Raw genomic sequence first — 24,113 nt, forward strand, 5'->3', positions numbered from 1 at the left:
ATATTGCCAAACTATACTCTGATTTGTGTTTTTATCATGTTTTATTTCAAATTACGAATATTTTCTGATTTCAATTGTAATTTCAAGTTTTAGCATTGAATAGGTGTGATTCAGGGCCACGAAACATGGTTAAGGCTCAGTCAGGTCTGTAGTCAAAGGGACATTAATATTTTTATTCATGTGAATTTCTATATGATAGTGTATTTTACGTTGTAATTTAACTTTAATGAGAAACATATTTTTCTGTTTTAAACAGGTTCCATAGAGAAACTCATATCCCGTCCATGCTCTTCAAGTGAGAGTGCTCTAAATGATATTATCATTATGCCGAGACCTAAGATTAAGGTGGAAATGAGAGATGCTGCTGTGCAGACTGACCTCAGTTGCCTGCAGAAACCCCTGAAAAACACAGTAAGTTGGTAGACCTTTCTGGTGAGGAGTCAGGTGAAGAATTAGAAGGTCAGACTGAGTACCAGGCAGGGTAACAACAAGTACCATCTTTTAACATCTTTTGGTATGACATGGCCGGGGATTGAACTCCCACCCTCCTCTCTGGGCAGATGCTCTATCCACTGTTCCACGGAGGCAATCTATTAAAAGAATCAGCAAATAATTTTAGAATTGTTTTGAATCCCACAAGGTGAGGTTAAGCAGGTGTTTGAAATTTTTCCAAGGGACTGGTAATTTATTTTGGGGGAAGGGAGGCTGGTGAGATCAAGATTGGGGCTGATGAAAAGTCAAAAATGACACAGGGAAAGAGGGGGACTCGCCCAAATTTGTCACAGCCATTTGAAGGGAGAGGCATGAAAAAAATGACACAGTTGTGATTTTTCAAATAGAAAAGTAATACATTTGAACATATTTAGGGACGGATCAGTTATTAGTGGAAGTAGGGGGAATTATCATGATTACTTTTTTACTAAAATACTGGTTGACAGGACTTTGGTTTGTTGTCTTGGTTTTGTATATGAACTTCTCTTGTTTATGTTTTATGAATAAGGAGAGGCGAATGAAGGGATCTTAGCGCTAAGATGATCATAACTCCCATATTTTCACATAGGCTTACAATAGTTGTAGCGCTAAGATCGCTTTTTGGAACGAGACCCAGGATTTTTCACATAAAAGTCTGTAAACCGATGAACATGAAATATCTGCCCTGAGTTTAGGCTTAAAAAAATACAAGAATTGGTTCTCAGGCAATGACTTTTGAAAATATAGTAGGGGCGGGCGGGCGATGGGGTTTTTTTGGGGGTGGGAGGCTTGTTCAAACTAGTATGTAACTAAATAAACATTTGTGTACCATCAACCTGGGAAACGGCCTCCCTACATAAACAAGCATATAAACTCCCATTGCCGCCATGACCATAACACGAGATGCGCAGTAAAGCAGTGCACATGTAAAGGGAAGTAACTGTGTGCTATATTGGATTGCATTGTTTTAAAGTATTTGGATTTTTAAGAAAAAATTAAGATGGAAGTAAAAAAAAAAAAACATGCGGAGGACTGTATGATGATGTGGGCAGTGCCTGAGAACCAAGACTATTTTTTATTTTTCAGCCTTACTATTGGCTCTTTGATGTGAAGTTTAACGATTATATTTGGGGTTTAATAAAGTTTCAGTTTTCTAAACAAATGTTGACATGCATTTTTCAAAATCTTTGCCTTATTTTCAGTGCCCAAGTGAAGAAAATATTAACTGTATCTCACCCAAGCGAAAGGCATGGCAGTTTGGAGCCAAACGTTCAGCGTTCCGGCGACAGCATTTGTCTTGGCCCGAGAATGTGGAAGTTACAATCCCGACGTTACGATCAGTGTCACTACAGGAGAACATGGACTTGGTGACATCTCCCTCACCTCAGCCATCTGTAGATGACGATGAAAACCCAACATTTCCAGAAGAATCTCCGAAACGATCTTGGCAGGAGGAGGATGGGGAACCAGCTGTTATAGAAGTGGAGGTGACGCGATTCTGAGAAACTGAAGAAATATGCATATCAATGTGGATGAATGGAAAATGCCATAAAATGGATATTTTTGCTGTACAAAGTTTTGATACATGAATGAAATGGATTAATGAGTGGTGATCAAGCTTCGTTTGGTACAAGTTGTCTCCCTTTGTATCTCCTGTAGTATTTTAAAAAGATGCATTTGATGATCTGAATTATGTATTCGGTGTGTGTATGGGAGCATGAGTCAAGCAGTGGAACCAAATTTTGTTGTTGGTTCATCTACAAGTAAATTATTTTATTTATTGTTAGTATTTGATAAACACTTTCAATGAACATGTATTGTCTATAGGCCTCTATGTTATGTGGATATTTGTTAATTGTTAGCAGGGCGTGGAGTCATCCCACAGATGACATCCTTACCTTGTCAGCTTGCTGACAGGGTTGACGTCCTTGGTCATGAGGACAAGGCGTCCGACCTCTGATCAGAAGGTCCGTGGTTCGAATCCCATCACGGGACTCAGAAATTTTATGGCCGCTACAATTGCAACATGAAATTGCTTCACATATTTTTAAAGCAGTTTTTGCACAGCATCTACAGTGATGGGGCCGATGATCGGGGCTATGGTGTGACCCATGACAACTCAAACAGTCGTGGATACCAAATACATCGGCCTCTCAGTGTGCGCACATTGATCTAACGTTCGCGTTATCGGTGGGGGCGCAATATACGGTAACATAAAATACAAATCTGCCGATATTCTTCAATATCTTACCGATCACAAATAATTAGTTGCTTCTCGGTACAGAAGGCATTATTCTGATGATTTCATAAATACTCAAATTTGACTCTTAACTTATCCTTTCTATTTTATTGAATGGTTGGTTCATTGACTGGGGTGATGTTACATGATTTGCAGAGTTGTCTCCCTTAGTTGTCTAGACGTTCAGTCTCCTGGTGCAGTTAAGTCCAAGAAGCTGACTATAATGATCTGGGGTCTCACCACCTCACCTGTGCTTCTCCGAGGTGGTGACGGAATAGGACCTGGATCACTGTGCCTGGCCTCCCACATTGATTAGCCGACACAGGGGCATGTATAGGAAATATTGTTGAAGGTGAGGTGAGGTGAGGTGAAATGTGGTTCAGCATCATGGTGGCTATGTGAGAGTGAATATTATCCTACCCAATTTTTTATCCCAGGGATGAAATCCTCTAGTGTCAGGATGATTCTCCCTTTTGAATTTGAACCCATACCAGTGTGTCTAATCCTATCTTATACTATACTGTAGAGTAAAACTTCCCTGGGATAATGTTTAGGTAGGATATAATCTTAGCTTACAGCTACATCCCCTGGCTGCTCAAGTCTGTTCACATCTCCAGTGAAGATGGGTCACAGAAATTACATGATGTCCTTTTGGGGAATAATCATTTGATATTCTGGAGGGGACCTGGTATATTTTTTAAACGTGGTCCAGACGTGTACACAGTAAGGAAATAATGTTTCCGCAGGTTTAAAGAAACTTGCTTGATTTCATGTAATTTCTTGTAATTGATGCTTCTCCCTTAATCAGATAAACATTTCACACATTACACTCGCCAACCGATAGTGAGTGAATGAGTGAGTATGGTTTTACGCTGATTTTAGCAGTATTCCAGCAATATCACGGCAGTGGACACCAGAAATAAGCTTCACAAATTGTACCCATGTGGGGATTCGAACCTAGGACTCTGGCGTAATGAGGGCATGTTTTAACGGCCAGGCTACCCAGCCATCCTGTTAATGTGAGAATGTGGACTTATTTCTTGTTAAACAATTAAGAGTATTTGTTCCGGAAGCTTCAATTAAACAAAGTTACAAGTTTTTAATATTTTTAGAAATGTATTAAGTTTAAAAACTTATTTTCTGAATGTAAATGTACCAATCATTTTAAACAACTGTTGGTTCTGATGTATTGTTGTTATTTTTTAATATGAAATTTCTTTGATTTTCATTTTGTTTTCTTTAAACTATTTCATGCTGACATTGTTTATATTTTTTAATTCAAAGAAATAAAACATGTAGACATCATCTGTAGTACATATTTAATAGATTGTAATTGTTAGATCATGAGGTCTAAAGCCCTACATATTATATACTACTCAAAAGAAGTTAAAGAACACCTGTGGATTAGTATATAGTCACATGGAAAAATGGGGTGCTCTTTAACTTCTTTTTTTAGTATATACAATAACATGCTATGAGGTCTGCTAAAATGTGTATATAGAACGGAATTGTGCTACAAATATGTAATGTATTTGGCTGGATTTATACCGAAAATGAAAGGACAACACAATGTTGTTTTCATGTTGAATTCATAACCATGTATTATAAAACCAACCTAGTCATGTCGTGTACAATCATGTGTTGAGGAACAAGTTGATGTCAATGATGTACATAGGTATTTCATACGGTACAATCTCTTCTCATGCTTCGGCTGTGATACATATACACACAACATGTACAAGGTACTTATGTAAACATACTGATCCATTGGGTGTTTCATTTATATGTATATACGTGGAGTAATGTGGGCTCAGTTGATTGTTAGCAGTGCTATACCTGCAGGAGAAGGCGGCTATGCTATAATTAAGGCTATCATCCTTTTCTTACATAGAGTACCAAACATAAAGTACCCTATGCCTCTGTATCAGCCTCTAAACCCTTGGAAGATCCGGGGTAGAATAGGTCTTCAGCAACCCATGCTCGCCGAAAATACAACTATGCTTGTCGTAAAAGGCGACTTTGGTTGTCGTAAAAGTCGGGATCGAGTACCAAACGTTAAGTACCCTATACCTCTGTATCAGCCTCTAAACCCTGGGAAGATCTGGGGTAAAATAGGTCTTCAGCAACCCATGCTTGCTGAAAATACAACTATGCTTGTCGTAAAAGGCGACTTTGGTTGTCGTAAAAGTCGGGATTGAGTACCAAACTTAAAGTACCCAATACCTCTGTATCAGCCTCTGTATCCTAAACCCCATGAAGATCTGGGGTAGAATAGGTCTTCAGACGCCCATGCTCGCTGTAAAATGCGACTATGCTTGTCATAAGAGGTGACTAACGGGATCGAGTCGTCAGGCTCGCTGACTTGGTTGATGCATGTCATCGTATCCCAATTGCGTGGATCGATGTTCATGATGTCAATCACTGGGTTGTCTGGTCCAGACTTGATTATTTACAGACAGCTGGAATATTGCTGAATATTGTTAATCAACAAACAAACAAACAAACAAACAAACAAACGCAGGAGAATCACATTGTGTTTGGTTTGGGTTTGTTTATGGATCCCACTAACCAAAACGTTTTCTTCCTTCCGAGTTGAACACAAATATCTGGCGCAGCAAAGAGTGAAAATGTCAGTTTTGTCGGTCATTAGATGAGATAAACATGTTATTGGACCAGAAAAGACAAACGTATTAAGATGTCACTTTCCCTTTGTGTTCACTGGAGTAGGGACCTTCATAGAGTGAGACTAAAACGGTCGGAACATCGGAGCTTGGTTTTGTTGCTGTTATGATCACAGGCATGCTGTTAAAACTTATTTGTGTCAAGTGCATGCGAAAAGACGTTGAAGATTAAAGTGTCTCAATTAGCACAAATGATGCTTCTGTATGTATTTGTCATGAATAATTCTCAGGGGTCCCCCAGGAATGTGGAAGTAGTCCATTAGTGTTTATGTCATTTCAAGAATACAGTCTCCTGAAAAACGTTAGAATGTCAGAATGTGTCGTTCATACACCTATAACATCAGTTTCACTGTCATGTGACCTGCCTCTTGTCCAATGATAAAAACATATATCATGTAAACAGCACTTTAATAAGTTATTATATATTAAGAATTTTCTTACTGATCTTTCTCCGAAAACCATAGTGTCAGTGACAGACTCAATGTATGTATGGGGTAAAGTGTGATATATGGAAATAAATAACCTTTGATTTGGAGAATAAATATTGATTGCAGTAAATCAGGAAATGTGTTTTCAACAACACAGACAATCTAAAATAGTTCACAAGTATGCAAACACAGGCAATGTTATAAATAATTGAGACGAATGTTTATGATATATTTCAGGTGATTCTTCATTTATGTCAAGTTTCACCACGTGTGATAATGAAAATAGGAGCACCTGAACTTGTTTCATTACATCACTACACTTACATTATCCTACTAAGGGCCTGGGTGGCCCCATCTTCCCGAGGCAAGCGTGTACACTAGTCTATATCAAAGCCTACTTTCTACCCTTGCCACATCAAGGCCACTTTTCCTGGCTCGACCCTGGCACTCTTGTGTAGATCCGGAGTTGCACCCCTTGTAATGTTCATGCGATATCCAATCAGATCGCTGTTCTTATCTCATATAGCTTCACAAAGATGGCGACTACCATAGGCCACGACCTAGTCGATCAGATAACGAAAACATTCGCGATTTCATCACTGACACAAAAACGTAGGCAATCACTAGGGGGTTTAAAGATGAAAAACCGTATTCATGTCAACATAGACAGGCAGCGTTAAATCACTTAAAGTTATAGGAAGGTGTACTAGTCGTGGATGTTGATTTTGTGAAACGTTCTCTGATTGGACTATCGATATGTGCGATAATCTGATCATATTTAGCACAGGAAAGTGGGCTTGATGTGGAAAGGGTAGAAACAAGACTTTGATAGTTGATAGTGGATACTCTTCCCTCGTGTAGATGGGGTGCCCCAGGCATCTTAGGTGCCCCAATTCTCTTTGTACAGTTTCATCCCTTGGGCACCCCAGAAACCTGTGATTGTGGGTTCGAATCAGCCGATTATGTTTCTAGGTTTGTCAGCACCATACCCGTGTTTGTGGATTTCACCAAATGGTAGACATCTCAGACCTGCATCACTTCGGGCATTGGTCCACCCACATGAATCTGACATGCCGTGATATAACAGGAATACACTCCAAAGTGTCAGCAACCCTACTCACTAATTAACCTGCTGGGATGAGGCCATAATGAATTATTAGATTTCCAACCACCCTGCCTCAAATATTCCTGTCTCTAATAGACAGACATATGCTATGTGTGTTGCCGTGTTGAAATATACCATACATATACATCATCCCATCAAACATTGATCATCATGTAGTGAGTGAGTGAGTGAGTATGGTTTTACGCCGCTTTTAGCAATATTCCAGCAATATCACGGCGGGGACACCAGAAATGGGCTTCACACATTGTACCCATGTCGGGAATCGAACCCGGGTCTTTGGCGTGACAAGCGAACGCTTTAACCACTAGGCTACCCGACCGCCCCCGATCATCATGTAGATCACATTCATGGACCGTGAATGTCCACAGATGGCTTGAACAGGCTGCTTGTATATATTAATATGCATTTATGTAAAGTAGTGACAAATAGGCGTCAAACGGAATTGCATGCTTCATGGAAATTGCCATTTAGTCATATACATGTAAATATAGGATTTACAAAAACTAGGAATCAAGTTGTCAAAAATGGAATCGGAATCACACTTCAAACACTTTCTCACAATTTATAAAACAATGCAAACCGTCACAAATATTTGAAAATTTGGGATGAAAATCTATGAATATATTATGGCCTACAGATATACATACCATTCCCCAGTTTTATGCTTCATCAGCTGGTTGTGTTTTACAAAGTCTTTATTTTTTAGAAAAATATGCTACTGTATGATTGTATTTGGGTCACATTATACTCTGATTCAGATAGAATTTACTTCTAATTCTGTTATACCTCTGTTGTCATTCTTGTTAATAGAGTAAAAACAAATGTAGAATAATCGGTATATATTTTCTGTGCCAAGCAATTTGTTGAACACGTTTAATTTACTCTGTGATACTGTGTCATGTTTGTGCAATAGCTATTGTTGATAAGACAAGCATGTACTATATAAGTATACATAGATATTAAGAGAAACATGTATTTATTCTACTGGTCATTGTATGCAATATTTTACATATGCATAAACACATGTATATAGTTTGCACCTGCAAATGAGTATTTATCATAATTTGTATGTTTTCTAGCCAGAGATTGTTTCAGATGATTGAAGTGAATGCAATGTTGTGAATAAGACATATATCTCTGTGTTGGTAGACCTAGCTGTGCAAGTGGTCAGTGTTGTATAGAACACAAGCCGTGGTGATTATACAGACAGGAAAGCTACATGGCTTATTTCTACCTGTTTCTCATATGTATTGTTGGTTGGATATAAAAATATTCTGAACATGACATTTATGTACAGTTTCTTATTAAGGGGATTAAAATCAGTTCCTCTTTCTTCATCGTCTTGTGTGTTTGAATTTGGAAATAAGCATCTGATAGTTTGGTGAAGGAGTTGGGATTTTTGTTAGAGACCGAATTTTTTTCAGTCAGTGCTTTACAACATATAATTTTTCTTTAAAAGGAGGTCCTACAAGTTGAGGGATGACAAAATAGACACAATCTATACTGAAATGTCAGTTTAATTAATAAGTCTTCAGCAACCAATGCTTGCTGTAAAAGACGACTACGCTTGTCGTAAGAGGCGACTAACGAGTGGTTAGGCTCACTGACTTGGTTGTTGCATGTCATCGTATCCCAATTTCGTAGATTGATGCTCATGATGTCAATCACTGGATTGTCTGGTCCAGATTCAGTTATTTACAAACTGCCGTCATATAGCTGGAATATTGCTGAATGCGGCATTAAACAACAAACAAAATCAAATCCCAGATGCATCCCGATTGTGATCACTGATCGGTCATAATCCTTGCTCATTGGTTTCAGTTAAGTGTCGACACCTACATTGTTAGCAGACAGAGCCTCTGCTCAGAGAGTGGAAGGTTGGTGGTTTGATCCCTGACGTCATACCAAAGACATTAAAATATGGTACTTGTTGTTACCCTGCCTTGCACTCTGCATTAAGGGGCTAACAGAAGGACTGGTCGGCTTGGAATCGCATAAAGGGGCTATCAGAAGGACTAGTCGGCTTGGAATCGCATAAAGGGGCTAACAGAAGGACTGGTTGGCTTGGAGTTGCATTAAGGGACTAACAGGACTGGTTGGCTTGGAGTCGCATAAAGGGGCTAACAGGACTGGTCGGCTTGGAGTCGCATAAAGGGGCTAACAGGACTGGTTGGCTTGGAGTCGCATAAAGGGGCTAACAGGACTGGTTGGCTTGGAGTTGCATTAAGGGACTAACAGGACTGGTTGGCTTGGAGTCGCATAAAGGGGCTAACAGAAGGACTGGTTGGCTTGGAGTCGCATTAAGGGACTAACAGGACTGGTTGGCTTGGAGTCGCATAAAGGGGCTAACAGGACTGGTTGGCTTGGAGTCACATTCAGGGGCTAACAGGACTGGTTGGCTTGGAGTCACATTAAGGGGCTAACAGGACTGGTTGGCTTGTAAACTGTGTCTGAGCCGGGTATTCATGTTAAACTGCAGCGTGGTAACTCTGTGGGCTAGCACTATAAAAGCAGCATTAGTCCGGACTAGTACAAGCAATCTGGAATACACTAGATACCAAATTACACCTCAGTGTCCCCTCCATCACTTGGGCATTGCAATGTACTGTGACATTAACAAAATACTTTTCAAAGTGCTGCTGAACCAGACCCCCTCATTTTCTTTCCTCCGAAGATCCGGGGTAGAATACGTCTTCTGCAACCCATGCTTGCTGTAAAAGGCGACTATGCTTATCGAAGGAGGCGACTAATGGGATCGGGTGGTCAGACTCGCTGACTTGATTGATGGATGTCATCAATTCCAATTGCGTGGATCGATGCTCATGATGTCAATCACAAGATTGTTTGGTCCAGACTATTTTCAGACCGCCGTCATATAGCTGGAATATTGCTGAGTACGACGTAAAACAACCAACCAACCCCCATTTTGCTGGTGGCTTGATTCAGAAAACAAAAGGACAGAAAATCATGATCATGTTCCAATGCTATTTATTCAAAGCATTTAAAAAAAAATCAAATAAATGTACAAGTTTAAAATATTTGTACTGAAGAGGATGAAAAGCAAAGGCACACAAGTTATGTCCAGATGACTACGACATTTTGTGTAATGTCAAGATTTGACATTTAATCTCTTAATGACAATGTAGCCACAGAGAACTATTCACCTGTGTCGGAAATATTTTAAATATTAAAAAGCTGAAATGATCCAATTACCATTCCGCTCCAAATAAGCTGCAGAATGTTAGATACAACAGCCACAAGGGCCTGAAATGGTTTCCACTTAGCCATGCCACTGTTGCAATGTAGACAATACTGTAAATCGTGAAATTAATGCGTCTCCGAAAGAATGCGACCACTGGACCCTAGCCAAAATTGCGACTCAATATGAATGCAACACCCCCTCCTCTCAAGCACCAGTGTTTCTATCTAAAGATGTCAGTCAGGTTTTGAATCCTCACCTTAATTAAATACGATGTTTACAAATGCGAGCAAAGACCACTTGCATTTAATTCACGCTCGCGTTAATTTCAAGATTTACAGTATTCTGAATAGGCGGACAAAAATCTTTTTGGACGATAAGGCCGTAACAGAATTCCGTTAAAAAAGACCAAATGATGACATTTAGTAAACCCGAGTCCAATAAAATAGGAATGGCTTCACAACCGTCATTAAACTGTAATGCCTGTTAAAAATATCCTTTTCATATTCATTGACCCATTTTGTATGGATACAAGATTTTATGACAAGAGAACCTATTAAGGCATTAAATATGTGCACCAACCTTTAGTCAGTGATCCGTCCTAACTGGTAAGTGTAATCGGTTTTGAAATTTTAAGAACCCTATCAACGAATATGACACTATAAATGTAGTGTACTATATCTTAGAATATCAACTGTATTATTATCCGGCATAAAATATCCAGAAAAATAAATATACTAATAAGGGTGCAAAAGGACTTTCAGGCCATAGTAGAAATATAAAGGTATTTTACTGGTAAAATAAGTTTTCGATCATGAAATGAACGAGTATTCAAATGCTTCAGACAACTATTTATGATTCACATCAATAATACCCCCTGATTTGAGGATCACTTCATGAGTAAAAAGCTATAAATCATTTTAAAAATCACATTACAAATTTTTACCAAGCAATTTTTGGACTGTGTACGAGGATCATCTTTTAAAAGTACATCTTATCAATACAAATCTTATATCAGCATCATTAAAGTCATTAAAAATCATTTCTCCATACGTCTGGCTACATACACAATGAAGTCAAGTAATTCTAGCAAGTATGCAGTAAAATATACAAATGACATGAGATATATATATAACACGAGTGTGAAGGATGATAAGATATGACCATGTCATGATGAAAATGGTTTATTAGCAAAATAAAACACAAAATGCTAAATAAAGATTTCTGAGATCTATAAAATTCCTCAATTGCATGTGGAAGAAAAAATCCTTAGAACTGATTAAGAATTCATTAATTGTGTTAACCTATCAATTTCTTTAAATCAACCATAAATATTAAAATATACACATCTTAATATATTTTTTTCATATTTGACAAATGTTGACACTCAATTTAAATCTGACAAAATTATATTGTTTTGGTAGCAACAACTGTAGAGTGATAGTTGTTACATGTAGACATGCTTGTTGGACGACGGTACTTGTTATTGCATTGATTCCTTATTATATACAGCGGACATGTACTCATCACATCATCAATAATCTGCTAGCAAGGAGATTGAGCTTTTGAAAAATCACTTTGTTACTGTAACGCTAAATTAACATACTTTCAACTAAAATCAACAAATTTTCAAAGAAAACTGCTCTCAAACAATGACAGGCTTGTTTTACGTAGGCAATTTAACAAGCAACACATCTAAATAACCTACATTCATACATTCACACACATACATACACACAATACAGGATACAGTAAAGATGCAACTGGACTTTGTGAACATATATCTGCATCAAGGCATCAGCTAACCTCCATCAAGACATTAGGATCTTTCTGAGGCAGCAGCAGCAGCATATACACAACACCTTTTATTGTTTAGCACCGTACTCAATGTATACGCAATGACAACCTTTGTATAACATTACGGTTAACAAGTTGGGTGTGCCAGATATATCAGACCAATATTACTAGATGTCATATTCTAATAAAGATATTTCAGAAAACTTGAATGATCTTGAAAAGAATTGATAATATAAATTGTAATATAGTATGTAAATGAGACAAAGAAATGGTGAGATAATGCAATAATTGGCAATACCGTTTCATAATTTCTTTAAAAAGACGGATTATTACTTGGAACTTAAACCCATAAAATAGAACTAGCTCTTATCTAACAGAGTACAGTTAGTTCCAGAGAAGGTTCATCAACCTAACCTTTATGTAAAAAAGGTATTTACATGAAGGAAATGCTGGATGCTAAGTAAAACAATTTGGCACATCAAAATTTGACTATCAAATTTCATTTAACATACATAAGCTGTGTTAAGCTATGGAGGTATGTTTGATTATTATTCCAGAAATACAAATTTCCCAGATCTTTGGATAATATTCAATGAATAAATATCAAAACTGACCATAACCCAAAAGCACAACATACACTCGTGGGCACAGCGAGATAGAGAGATGGCTCCAAACACAGTTATAGAAAACATCTCCATGATCATAAATACTTCTACTCAAAACAGAGTCAGATTTATGGGTCATTTGATTTTGTTCAATAATACTAGTCACTTCAGTCATTGCTGCACTTACCTACATAGATGTGCACAAAGCGTGTTTCATACAAACATGTGATGAAAATAATTGTTCCTACAATGATGAAGAACTTAAGAATTGCCATGATACAAATACCTTAAATTTGCAGCTGTCACTAAACATTTAGCTTGTAAATTCTGTTCCAAAAACGATATTAAGTGAAAACACAAGGTCATAAAAGTGGACACAAAATTCTAAAAGCCGAAAAACATTTAATATTATTCTGTCAATCTTTTTCTTAGTTCCTGATTATGTTATTAATTAGTAATAGTTACGACCACTTACAAATTTGCATAAATTTTACATAAAGTTATTAGTGAAATAAGAAGGATATTTTATTTAATATTATATGTTAAATTGTTAACAAGTTCAAAAGCACTAATATGAAGTTACATAGCAAGGTGAGTTCTTTTCATGTACATATTATGTAACGGTACTAGGAATTATACTTGAAGTCCTTTCTAATAACATTCTTGTAAATTCTTCTAGTAAATAATTATGAAGTAATATACTGTCTTTAAGACTCCGAACTTAATTAGGCCAAATACTACAACTCTCACACTGCCGAGAACACACATGTCCACACAACACGAAACCCGCTCCTGGAGGAGGGGGAAGAGAGATGCAAGTCACAGTTCACACCCTCAACATCGGAACTGCAACAGGATGCCCACTCCGTTTTGGGATGTGCATAACAATATATACCCAGCCTCTATGTACAACTATTGTCGATGCAAGTGGGGGAATTCTTCACAAATTTGGTTTGGCGCCACGTCATAGTCAATTTTGCCAGAATCTTAGCTTTTTCTCTTCATACTGATTTACTGACAAAATACAACAGGTTGCCATGGTAACATTTCTCATTGCCATGACAACACTTGTGCCCATCTGTACCTAAGCGTTAGAGACTAGTGACTATGCCTTTTCACTTTGCGGCAATAATGCAAACTGTTCTGGCAAGTGTTCTGGTGATTTGGATTCGTGACTGGTTTCGTTAGACGGGAGTACAGATTGAACAGATGACGGGTCATCAAGACCCAACGACTCGTAGTATCGCAGCCGATTTTCTGTCAATGCTGGACCCCATTCTGGAGATGGCTTGGTGAGTTTCCGGAATCTCTGCAATTGGAAGTGTTTTGCTTACAGTTTTAAGTTATAACTTTATATGCATATTGTCTCTTATCAATAACAATGACAGCAAACCTTTCAGAAGCTTTTTTATTTTACATTCATAATGTAAACTGCCACCGTCTACATCAGAGGAACACCCCTCCGCTAGTTCAAGATGGAAGTGGCCACCATCTGCATCAGAGGAACACCCCTCCCACCCAAACCACTCACAGATCCACAGTACCCCATGCAAGTGACTCTTGTCTACGTCAGATGATGACCCTCTCACAACCCCTGCCTGCTCTGGTCTCTAGACTTAAATGGCAAGTTGTAATATGAAGTTGCTGCTGATAAGATAAAGAGTAAAGTTTCTAGCGATATGAGCACTTACTTCCATTAGCGTTCCTTCTGCCAAGTACATCTGAACCACAATCATGATAGGAATTGGCAGGACGGAGATAATCCCTAACGACCAGCCAACAACGATAGCCCACTGGGGATACTCCTTGTCTCCGTACGTCACGGGGCCGAGAGTAATCACGCTGAACAACCAGATGAACTGCAAGAAGAATATTGGTAATGCAAATACTTGTGATACACCCATCATATTGTTGGGTTCTGTGTTTGTCCCTTTACCATCTTCACCTGTTTTTTCAAGAGAGCAACAAGCAGGGATTTAAAATAAAGAATTTTCACTATGTTTTTCGTTCAATATTTTTGGTAATAATTTCTGTATCATGCCATTATCTGCACCATACGTTTCAGCCAACAGACTTGAAGCCTGCAGTTTATGAGATACATCTTTCCTGGTCTAATGACAGTTCTTCCCCATTTACTTATGGAACTTTTGAAGATATTTATCTACAAATATCACTAAATGACTGGATGTTAAAAAATGTTTTTAGAGCTCATATTTCATTATGTTAAATCATGGTTTAGTTGTTCTTCCGGAAAAAAACCCAGGCATTTTGAAACGAAAAGTCATAATATTTCAATATGTTTGGGTCATGGAAAGGATATACAAGAAGATCGGACATAAATTGGAAGTGTGTAACAGATCTGAGAATTTACCAGGAATGGATTGAGTCTTAGATATATGTACCATGTGTAGCGGCCAAAAAATTTCCAAGTCCAGCAATGGGATTCAAGCCATGAACCTTCTGATCTAAGGGCGGACACATTGTCCACATGACAGAAGAGGTTAACCCTGTCTGCAAGCTGACAAGGTAAGGATGTCATCTGTGGGATGACTCCACCCCCTGCTACACATGAATAATTTAATATCAAAATCTGCTTCATGTAAAAACACAGCACTTCTGAAAAAAACACTCCAAAGCCACTAACGATGAGGTTAGATAGAATGCAGCACCATACTCACCAAAATAACGGAGGGAGTGACATACTTCCACATGTACTTCCACCACCGATGGGGCTGGTAGCCAATCATCAGCTCAATGTCCTTGCAGAACCGATCAGTACCTGAAACAATTAACTATCAACTGTAGATCATAGAAATACAACTCCACCTTTTCAAGCCTAAAATAGCCGTCATTTCACTTAGTAACTGGGCTTAGCATGGGTGTCACGTTCGTCTAAGTGCTAAGATCTGTTTGTGGAATGGTGTCAGTGACATCTCTTAGATGGACCCAATCACCTTGAAGCGGCCATAAAATTTCCAAGTCCTGTGATGGGATTCGAACCACGGACCTTCTGATCTGAGGTCAGACGCCTTGTCCACATGACCTTGTCCAAATAACCAAAGAGGTTAACCCCGTCAGCAAGCTGACAAGGTAAGGATGTAATCTGTAGGATGACTCCATGCCCTGCTACATACTCCCCCGTCAACAGAAGGCACGTCCTGGGCCGCATAGGGTACTGAGGCTTATTTTGCTCAAATTTAATATGAACGTGCTCAGCCCCACGTTGGGCGCCAATGTAGCGTCCATAAAATTACCGAGTCCCGTGATGGGATTTGAACCACAGACGCCTTGTCCACATGACCAAAGAGGTTAACCCCGTCAGCAAGCTGACAAGGTAAGGATGTCATCTGTAGGATGACTCCACGCCCTGCTACAACTTGATGAACACCCCGACTCACCGTAACACCAGGAGATAGCCAGACACTCGGTGAGGGAGATCAGCATAAGGGAGAAGCTGGCACAGTACCAGTCCATGATCTGCAGGATGTAGATACCTCCCTGGAACACACACATCACATGGTCAATCTCCATCTACTTGGTCATATTGGGAACATATGCTTCAGCATAACAAGAGGCTACGCTAAATTACCCCAACAAAATATACGCAACTTTAGGGCTGGGAGGGGTAACTTGGGTACTCGTGTACGCGGGGCGGGTGGGTACTGAGTAGGTATTAGGTACCCACAGGATTACCTGGACCTGTGGTTAGTCACATGATCTACTGTTTAAGGGCAAAAATTATCTAGAACTCTATGGTTACACTACAAGTGACAAATGTTCACATTTCTTTCTGACTATGCACACATTCCTTCTGACTTTATATGTTTGCATAAAGATAAAACTACAGACAACTTCAGTGTACGCATGACCAGATCGGTTTATATGTGTATCTAAATTTCTTTTGACAGGAGTACGGTCAAACGTTCCCCATTCGGACATTTTGTATGTATATCTCTTGAGACCTATAGCGGGTACCTGGGTACCTGTTTATTTTCTCTTTTATATTTCTATAGTTTATGAGTCATGAAATGACAGACTAACAATAGTAATATGAAAGATTCTACAGGTCCTTAACTCTACATAAAAAATTACCTGTAGTAATATGAAAGAAGCGGGTGGCCTTTAACTTCTTTTAAGTAGTATATTGAAAGGTACATAGAGATTGAACTGGTCTAACCATTATAATTAAAAAAAACCCTCCATGTATAATATGATAAGTGTAATATTATCTAAACCATTCAAAATTGACAAGAACTGAGTCAATAAAAGTTGAGAAAAGACGGATATGTTATATTTATGTGTTGTTTTTTTGTTTATGCTACAAAAGTCTACACACAAGCCGACATCTGTGTTACCAGAATTGATCTACTTTGTGGTGACGCGAGGTGAAATCAGGTTTAACGTCTTGTCAGGGTTGAAAATTAATATGGATAAAACAAAGGCTTTAAGGATAGGCGCCCTCGCTGGGAGTAGATTAAAAATATGTGATCAGCTCAACTTGGAGTGGCACACTGGAGACTTTGAAGTTCTAGGTATTATTCTTAACCCGGAATTAAAGGATTTATGGGTAATCAATACTCGAAAAAGATTATAAACTTTAAGCAAACTGGAGAAAAAGGCATTTAACATTAATTGGGAAAATTACAGTTATCAAAACACTTGCTTTACCACAGCTAGTTCACATATTCACAGCATTCCCAAATCCGCCCGACGCTTTTATTAAGAAACTAGAAAAAATATTTTTATATTTTCTTTGGAACGGAAAAACAGATAAAATAAAAAGAGAAAATATTAAGAGAGAATATAAAAATGGGGGACTAAGAATGCCCGATATTAAAACTTTTGTGAAATCTCTTAAAATCTCCTTTTTAAGTAAATGTATTAAACATCAGAAATGTCAGCAATATGACATTCCAGTAAAAGATTTACCAAGATTAGGTTCCAATGCTTTTATCTACACAAAAGCTTCTAACCCTTATAGGAATGATGTTATTTAAGCTTTGTGTGAATATTTTGGAAAATATGAATTGGACCTTTCTCTTATTGAAGACATTATGAATCAACCATTATGGTTAAACCACTACTTAAATTCCCCAAAGTTTTTCATAAAAGATTGGTATATTAAGGTTATTTGGTCCCTAAAACATATTTGTCAGGGAAATAGATTTATTCCATTTGAAATTCTAAAAGAAAGATACAATATTAAAGGGACCTTTTTGCATTATGTTCAGCTTATTTCAATTATTCCCCAAGCATGGAAAACAGCAATTAAAAAACATTTTGATGTAGATTTATACTTTGACATGTATATTCTTCCTTGTTATCAGGACTTATTGATTTGTAAAAAAGGTTCAAGAATCTTTTATGATAAACTTATTTTTTCTGACTCACGACCTAAAATATGTAAGAAATGGGAAATTGAATTTGGTGAATGCTTAGATTGGGCTAATTTTTTTGTCTCTTTTAGAAAAGACATTAGAGATGTAAAATCAATAGATTTTCAATTTAGATTTCTGCATAGAATGATATATACAAAAAAAGAACTTTATTAAATGAAACTTGTCGATGATGATTTATGTGAATTTTGCAAGATAGAGAAAGAAAACTTGATGCATGTATTTTATGACTGTGAATATGTGTTCGAATTCTGGCAAAACTTGGAGGCTTTCCTGAATTCTGTGGGAAATAATCATATACTTTTTACAAGATTTAATGTATGTTTTGATGAAATAAGTGCAAAACCTGCAAATAATCATATTATTATGTTAGCTAAGAGACACATTTTTATTTCTAGTTTAAAGAAAAGGAAACCCTCATTGGATGTTTTTAAACAAGTATTAAAAGATGCTATTTATTTGGAATATCTGTCAGCAAAAACTAATAATAAGCTTAGCACTTATAACAAAAAGTGGATATTGTATTGTGGTTTACATGATGCCTTGAATCTTACATAGATTGCTGACTGTGTGTTATTATTGATTGTTTGCAATCACTTTGACTCTATTGCCAAAGAAAGACTGTAATGTTTTTCCAAGATAAGGATAACAATACTATAATTCAGTACTGTTTATTCCTTTATTATTAGCTCATCTTTCTACGATTGCTCATAAATATGGTTTTAACTACATTCATGCCAGAACATCTTGCTCGATCCTTCATGATCAAGGCCTATCCTCCGCGGTGTCAAAATGTTAATTGCTATATATGTATATATTACTGTGTATGTAACCACTGAAACTGGAATAAAAATGATTTGAACCCCCCCCCAAAAAAAACAACCAACACTATTGCAAGAGAATAAAGCCCGGAGAGCAGTCACCTGTGTTATCAAGGGTAGTCCAATAATGAACTCGAAGACGCAACAAGCCGCCGTCACCAGGACTTTCTTGTTCCTCAGGTATTTGGGATACTCATCAATGACTCCACTCAACATTGTCTCGAACATTCCAAACTAATGAAAGAAAACAAAAAGTACTTCAAGAGGTGCTCCATATCAACATAGGCGGCATACAGTCATATATGAACAACAGAGCAAGGGGGGAAAGGGGGAATCATGCTCAGTATGTGGCTCAACACATAACTATATATCATACATCAATTATTGGTCTAAAGCACATAAATGCTTTGAGTAATCTACCTGTAAACCTTCGTCAGTGTGGTCTGCATGGTCATTGATACAGACCATTCTGAACGAACATTTACATAGATCTAACATACAAGGGCATAAAATGGGAACACTTCTTGCCTTTTCAAATATAAAAGCTCAGAACAAGATCATTTGTGTCTATGCTACATGGTAATGGGTTATTGTGCATGAGTTTATGAAGTGCTGATCGGAATAGATACCATTTTCTTGCCATGCTGAAGTTGTGACCTTTGGAGAATGTGAGCGTTTATGTTTTCAAAACACCAAGAAATGTTCAAAGTGTTTCCATAACAACCAATAAAATAACAATATAACAATGCTATGGTCATCTAAAGAGACAATGAAGGGTGATCCCTAAATTTAATGTATTAGTCACGAATTCCAAAGCTTTCTTTTTTTTTGCAAACCTGCATAAGTCCAATATACATTTTTGCATATTTTGAAAACAAAATTAGTGCGAAAAAGGCAATTTTTTGTATAGTAAGTAATATTTTTGAGAAACCTGTAGTCCGAAACAATGGGTTCCCTATATAGTTTGTTAGCTTTAATACATGAGTAAAAGGAAATGAAACTTGAAACTTTGGAATTTTGCTAATACAGTATTTTGTTTTTTGTGTGTTATAAACATATAAAATAGTTTTGTTTTTTGTTCATAAACACAGAACTCAAACATTGGATATCAGATGCTTTCCGAAAACCTCGCACAAGGAATCAAGTATAAGAGGCCAAAGCACTTTTCACCTCAGATGTAAACATTTATTTGTTTACATTATCACTCAATATTTGTGTCATTTACAGCACCAATATCAAACATTTGAGTTCTGTTCCTCTTGGCTACTCATGAATGTTGAGATGATGTGTGTTTTGTGGTGTAAAACTTTCACAAGTCACACAAAAATGTTTTGAAAGCAAAGTTGAGATGAGGCTTGATGTACCAGGGAAGCTCATGCAACTAATTGTCCTTCAAGCAAATTCATACGTCATCTAATTTGAAAACAAATGAGGAAATATATGTAGTATGGATAAAAAACATCTTCTTAATGAAACAATGAAACAAAAATTATTCAGAATATTTACAAAAATATCATTCATCAAAATAAACATAAAATAATTTCGTATATGTTGTTAAAAGGTAATAAAATTAATCTTATAAAAATAATCGAAAATTCTACCTTAGAATCAAACACTATTACTGTAAATTTTAATGATGAATCTACAAAATAAATCAATCCAACATTTACTTAAATCTTGAAGAGACCTCCCTGGTACAAGCTGATGTATTCTGTAATGTGATAACAGAAAACACAAGATAGACTGTTGTCTAGTTCATAACGTGTCAACAAAACCTAGCAGACTGGTGGCATCGTGTTGTTGAAGACCGGTCCGGCGCCCTGACCCGGCCTTGACCTCCCACCGTGACCTTGCTGAGAGAACAGAGGAGAACATTTTAACGTAAATGCAGCTTACCAACACTGCCAGTAGAAAATTCTACTTTCTAAGATACTTTGCTACTTCTTTTTTTTTTTAAAGAATTCGTGAGAATTCAGCTGCTTGTTTGAATTTTTAACTTAGTTCTCATCTTGAATGCCTTCAGTTGTTTTCTCTATTTTAGTGAATGTTGGTATCTTTTCATTAATAATAAAATAAAAGAATGATCTCTCTTTTTTGTGCTTGCCTGATACCATTTTCATATTTTTTGGTTTAAATGAACTATATAGTTTTTTTCTTTTTTCCCTAGCATTAATTCTTCATCAACTTAATTGGTTTCCTCTCTTGGATTGTCGTGCTTAACTCTACAGCCAAGGACTTGATTCAGACCCAAAAAGTAACTTTGGTACTGGTGCCATGTGTGATCAAGGAAGCTGTTTCAATTGTTCATATATAATATCCACTTGCTGTCAGATTTAAATAGAATTTCAAAATGAGTTTGCTGAAGAAAAATTTGTACACTGTGACACTTTGAAAATGCATTTTAATTTTTTTTATAACACATGTAATTGGTAAAATGCACCCCAAAATTAAATTAAGTTGTTCAGGGTATTTAGGCATGGGTTAATCAAACAACAATATTGTATGGGTTTGAATCCCATTCTATATCTTCAGAAATGGGCTTAAGAAGAAAAAGAAATCTTTACTGATTTTGAGTTTACGTTGATGATGGATTTTTCTTGTGTTTCTTCAGCAGATATGATCAAAGTACATGTACAGTGTCCTTGGATGTAGAATTTCAAACTCAGGCCATATCTGTCCACAACAAAACTCAAAGTTGTAAAAAAATGATTAAAGTTGTAAAACAAAATATTCCAGTAAATTATTTTACATAAAACTTTTCAAAAATGTTCTTACATTTCCTATTTTCATAGTGTATTTGCTTTTCCAAATTATTATTTCATAAAATTATTTATTTTAAAATTTCTAGATTCAAATTAGTCTGATTAATTTCTTCAAAAAGAAATTTTGTTTCAAACAATTCAGGATGCCAAGTATTTTAAATATATTCCTAAATATGCTTTCCGCTATGATCATTCTGTTGACCATACAGTTATTAATATTAATCCTTGCATGCAACCCCCGAGTCAAGCACAGCGCCATATCCTCCTATATTCATCTGTCACAGGGGTATTGATACAGATATGGTTACTACGCCAACCACTTCTCTATCACCTTACTGTAGGGATCTGACAGTACTAAAATCAAAAGCCAGCACAGGAAAAATGCAACAAAACAAAAGAACGACACCAAATCAAGTTTAGTTTAAGTGCACTCAAAACAAGAAGATTCTCTGTATATAGTTCTTCAATTTGACACTTATGTCAACAATATTCCAAGGAGCTAAATCGTAAGTGTGATTCTTTGTGTTAACACATGTATTTGAAGACAATTTTGCGATCTTTTTCAGAAATATTTTCGATAAATATTGTTTGGAACATAAATTCATCTGATTTACAACAAACAAGCCATTGTAGAATGCAGAACAAGATCTGAAAGGAATTAAAAGTTCTTCCATATATGGTCATCCACTAAAGCACTATCTGTACATCATCACGATATGGCGGAAATATTGCCGATGTGACGTTACATTTTAACTTACTATCTGGACACTTCGGGCTTTCCTCCAACATCAAGCTGACACACTGCGATATAACTGGAATACTGTTCAAAGCAGGTAAAATCTCATTTAAAGGGATCACACTGAATCCGCTACCATGATAATCTTCCTTGGTTTGAGTGGCTTGTCTTATGTCATGCTCTACAAAGCAAGAAATTAAAGCTCTAGTTCTACCACATTAAGTACATTTGCGTGTCTAGAAATTTAAATCTACCATTTTTTGTTAAGTGCTGGGGAAGTCACGAGTGCACTGATCACTACCATGCATGTTTTTATCTCTTTTGTCTTTTTTTCTATACTTTTGAATGTTTATTCTCTTGGTATTTTCTAAAATACCCCAACGTTGGTATATCAAATTCCCCTAAAAGATAAAACAGTAAAGTATGGTTAATCCAATCAGGCACTTTTGTTAGGTTTTTGAAGTTAAACTTCTACTTCAATTTTCAAAGCACAATGAATTGTTTGTTGAAATAAATTTCACTTGAAGCAACCAGAGTTGTGGTATACATGGTACATGTCAACAAAGAATATTTTCAAAATCGAAATAAGTGTCAATGGTTTGTTAGGATGATTTACAAAAATCATGACTGTCTCATCCGATGTGTGTGCAACATTTTTGGGGTCTTTCACACAAATGAATGAAGGTATGACAAAATGAAACAAAGCAAGAAGAATATGTAAATGTTCCATATCTGGTATAAAAGTCAAATCAAAAGCCATATTAGGATACATTAGGGAGTTATCTCCCTTTGCCAAATGCTGTACAGAGTTATCTCCCTCTACTCAAGGCAAGCATCCTATTCAGTGCTGAAGCTGACCATGATAAATGAAGCTGTGTTGAGCAAATCTAAAGCCACATACTGCCAAATGAAAGCCATTCCACGCTGGCTGCATTCATTGTTAGTTTCTACACAGATTAGGGAAAAGGCAGAAGAAAGCAAAGAGCAGGAAGGTGATATTGTGTCGAGAAAATGGTTATAGCTTGGCGACAGTATCACTGCATGCAAATCTGAAAAATATTGCAGCTAGACTATTCTGTTAGATTCTGGGGTTACGATGGGAGTAAGTTCTGGGGCATTCCTCCTCCTGAATTATTGTTTAAATTAACGGCATGTTTGTTTATTGTTAATTTAGGTTTGTTAAACCACCTGAATCCATGTACTGGAATGATGAAATATGATTATGCATCAATTGTGTCACAATAATGACTAAGCACATGAACATCACACCTGTTTCAAAGCATTCTGCACACACTGCAATATGCTTAATGCACCGTCCCACATTAAACCCCACACCCGTAGTTGTTTCTTTTCACCCAGGTTTGGACATAATAAAAAATAACAATCCCAAAATTTTGGTTGTTTTTCTCTCCTGTCAAACAAATTCCTCTTCCTACTTTTATTGTAACATACAATACCAGCATTTCCCCACCCACTCCATCACAAATATATTCTGTTTCTACCTATATTTCTCTCCAAACTTTCAAACCCTGTCCATTACACCAAAACATTTCAAAATTTCCATGAACATTGAAAATAAAAGCTTCATCTAAAAAATACTTTATCCCGAACTATTTCTCATAAATCCACCATACAGAAATAGGTCACACATCCTCCATCAATATACTTAGTAGTTATTAGTTAAAAATTAATTCATTAAAAGAAAATTGCAGCCTTCACTACTTTCCCAGCTAACAAAGCTAACCAGTACGATCCCAAATCTTCCCGACATTCAACCTTCTTATCTGAACACAGATTTCCCCATTGCCCCATGAATCTTTAATCTATCTCCCCAATAGAAAACAAAAGAATA

The 24,113-nt window shown here is 36.9% G+C and overlaps 3 protein-coding genes across 3 annotated transcripts in view; 1 reads left to right on the forward strand and 2 right to left on the reverse strand.

Moving 5' to 3' along the window:
- Positions 1–3,915, forward strand: part of LOC139449933 (uncharacterized) — a 238,979-nt gene extending 235,064 nt beyond the window's left edge. Inside the window, exons 26-27 of the mRNA XM_071231546.1 lie at positions 257–411; positions 1,674–3,915. Coding sequence (XP_071087647.1) covers positions 257–411; positions 1,674–1,973 — 455 coding nt within the window. The 3' untranslated portion in view covers positions 1,974–3,915. The remainder of the gene's footprint in view (positions 1–256; positions 412–1,673) is intronic.
- The window catches only part of LOC139449932 (neuronal membrane glycoprotein M6-a-like), a 242,031-nt gene that overhangs the window by 104,132 nt on the left and 113,786 nt on the right, over positions 1–24,113 (reverse strand). The window lies entirely within an intron of this gene.
- The window catches only part of LOC139449410 (sodium- and chloride-dependent glycine transporter 1-like), a 56,254-nt gene continuing 42,057 nt past the window's right edge, over positions 9,917–24,113 (reverse strand). The window contains exons 10-14 of the mRNA XM_071230779.1: positions 18,866–18,997; positions 15,945–16,044; positions 15,225–15,325; positions 14,238–14,405; positions 9,917–13,855 (exon numbers count right to left, since the gene is read on the reverse strand). Of these exons, the coding sequence (XP_071086880.1) occupies positions 13,652–13,855; positions 14,238–14,405; positions 15,225–15,325; positions 15,945–16,044; positions 18,866–18,997 (705 nt within the window). The 3' untranslated portion in view covers positions 9,917–13,651. The remainder of the gene's footprint in view (positions 13,856–14,237; positions 14,406–15,224; positions 15,326–15,944; positions 16,045–18,865; positions 18,998–24,113) is intronic.

Source organism: Haliotis cracherodii, unplaced genomic scaffold, assembly GCF_022045235.1.
Source record: "Haliotis cracherodii isolate W230 unplaced genomic scaffold, xgHalCrac1.p SCAF_8, whole genome shotgun sequence".
NCBI lineage: Eukaryota > Metazoa > Mollusca > Gastropoda > Lepetellida > Haliotidae > Haliotis > Haliotis cracherodii.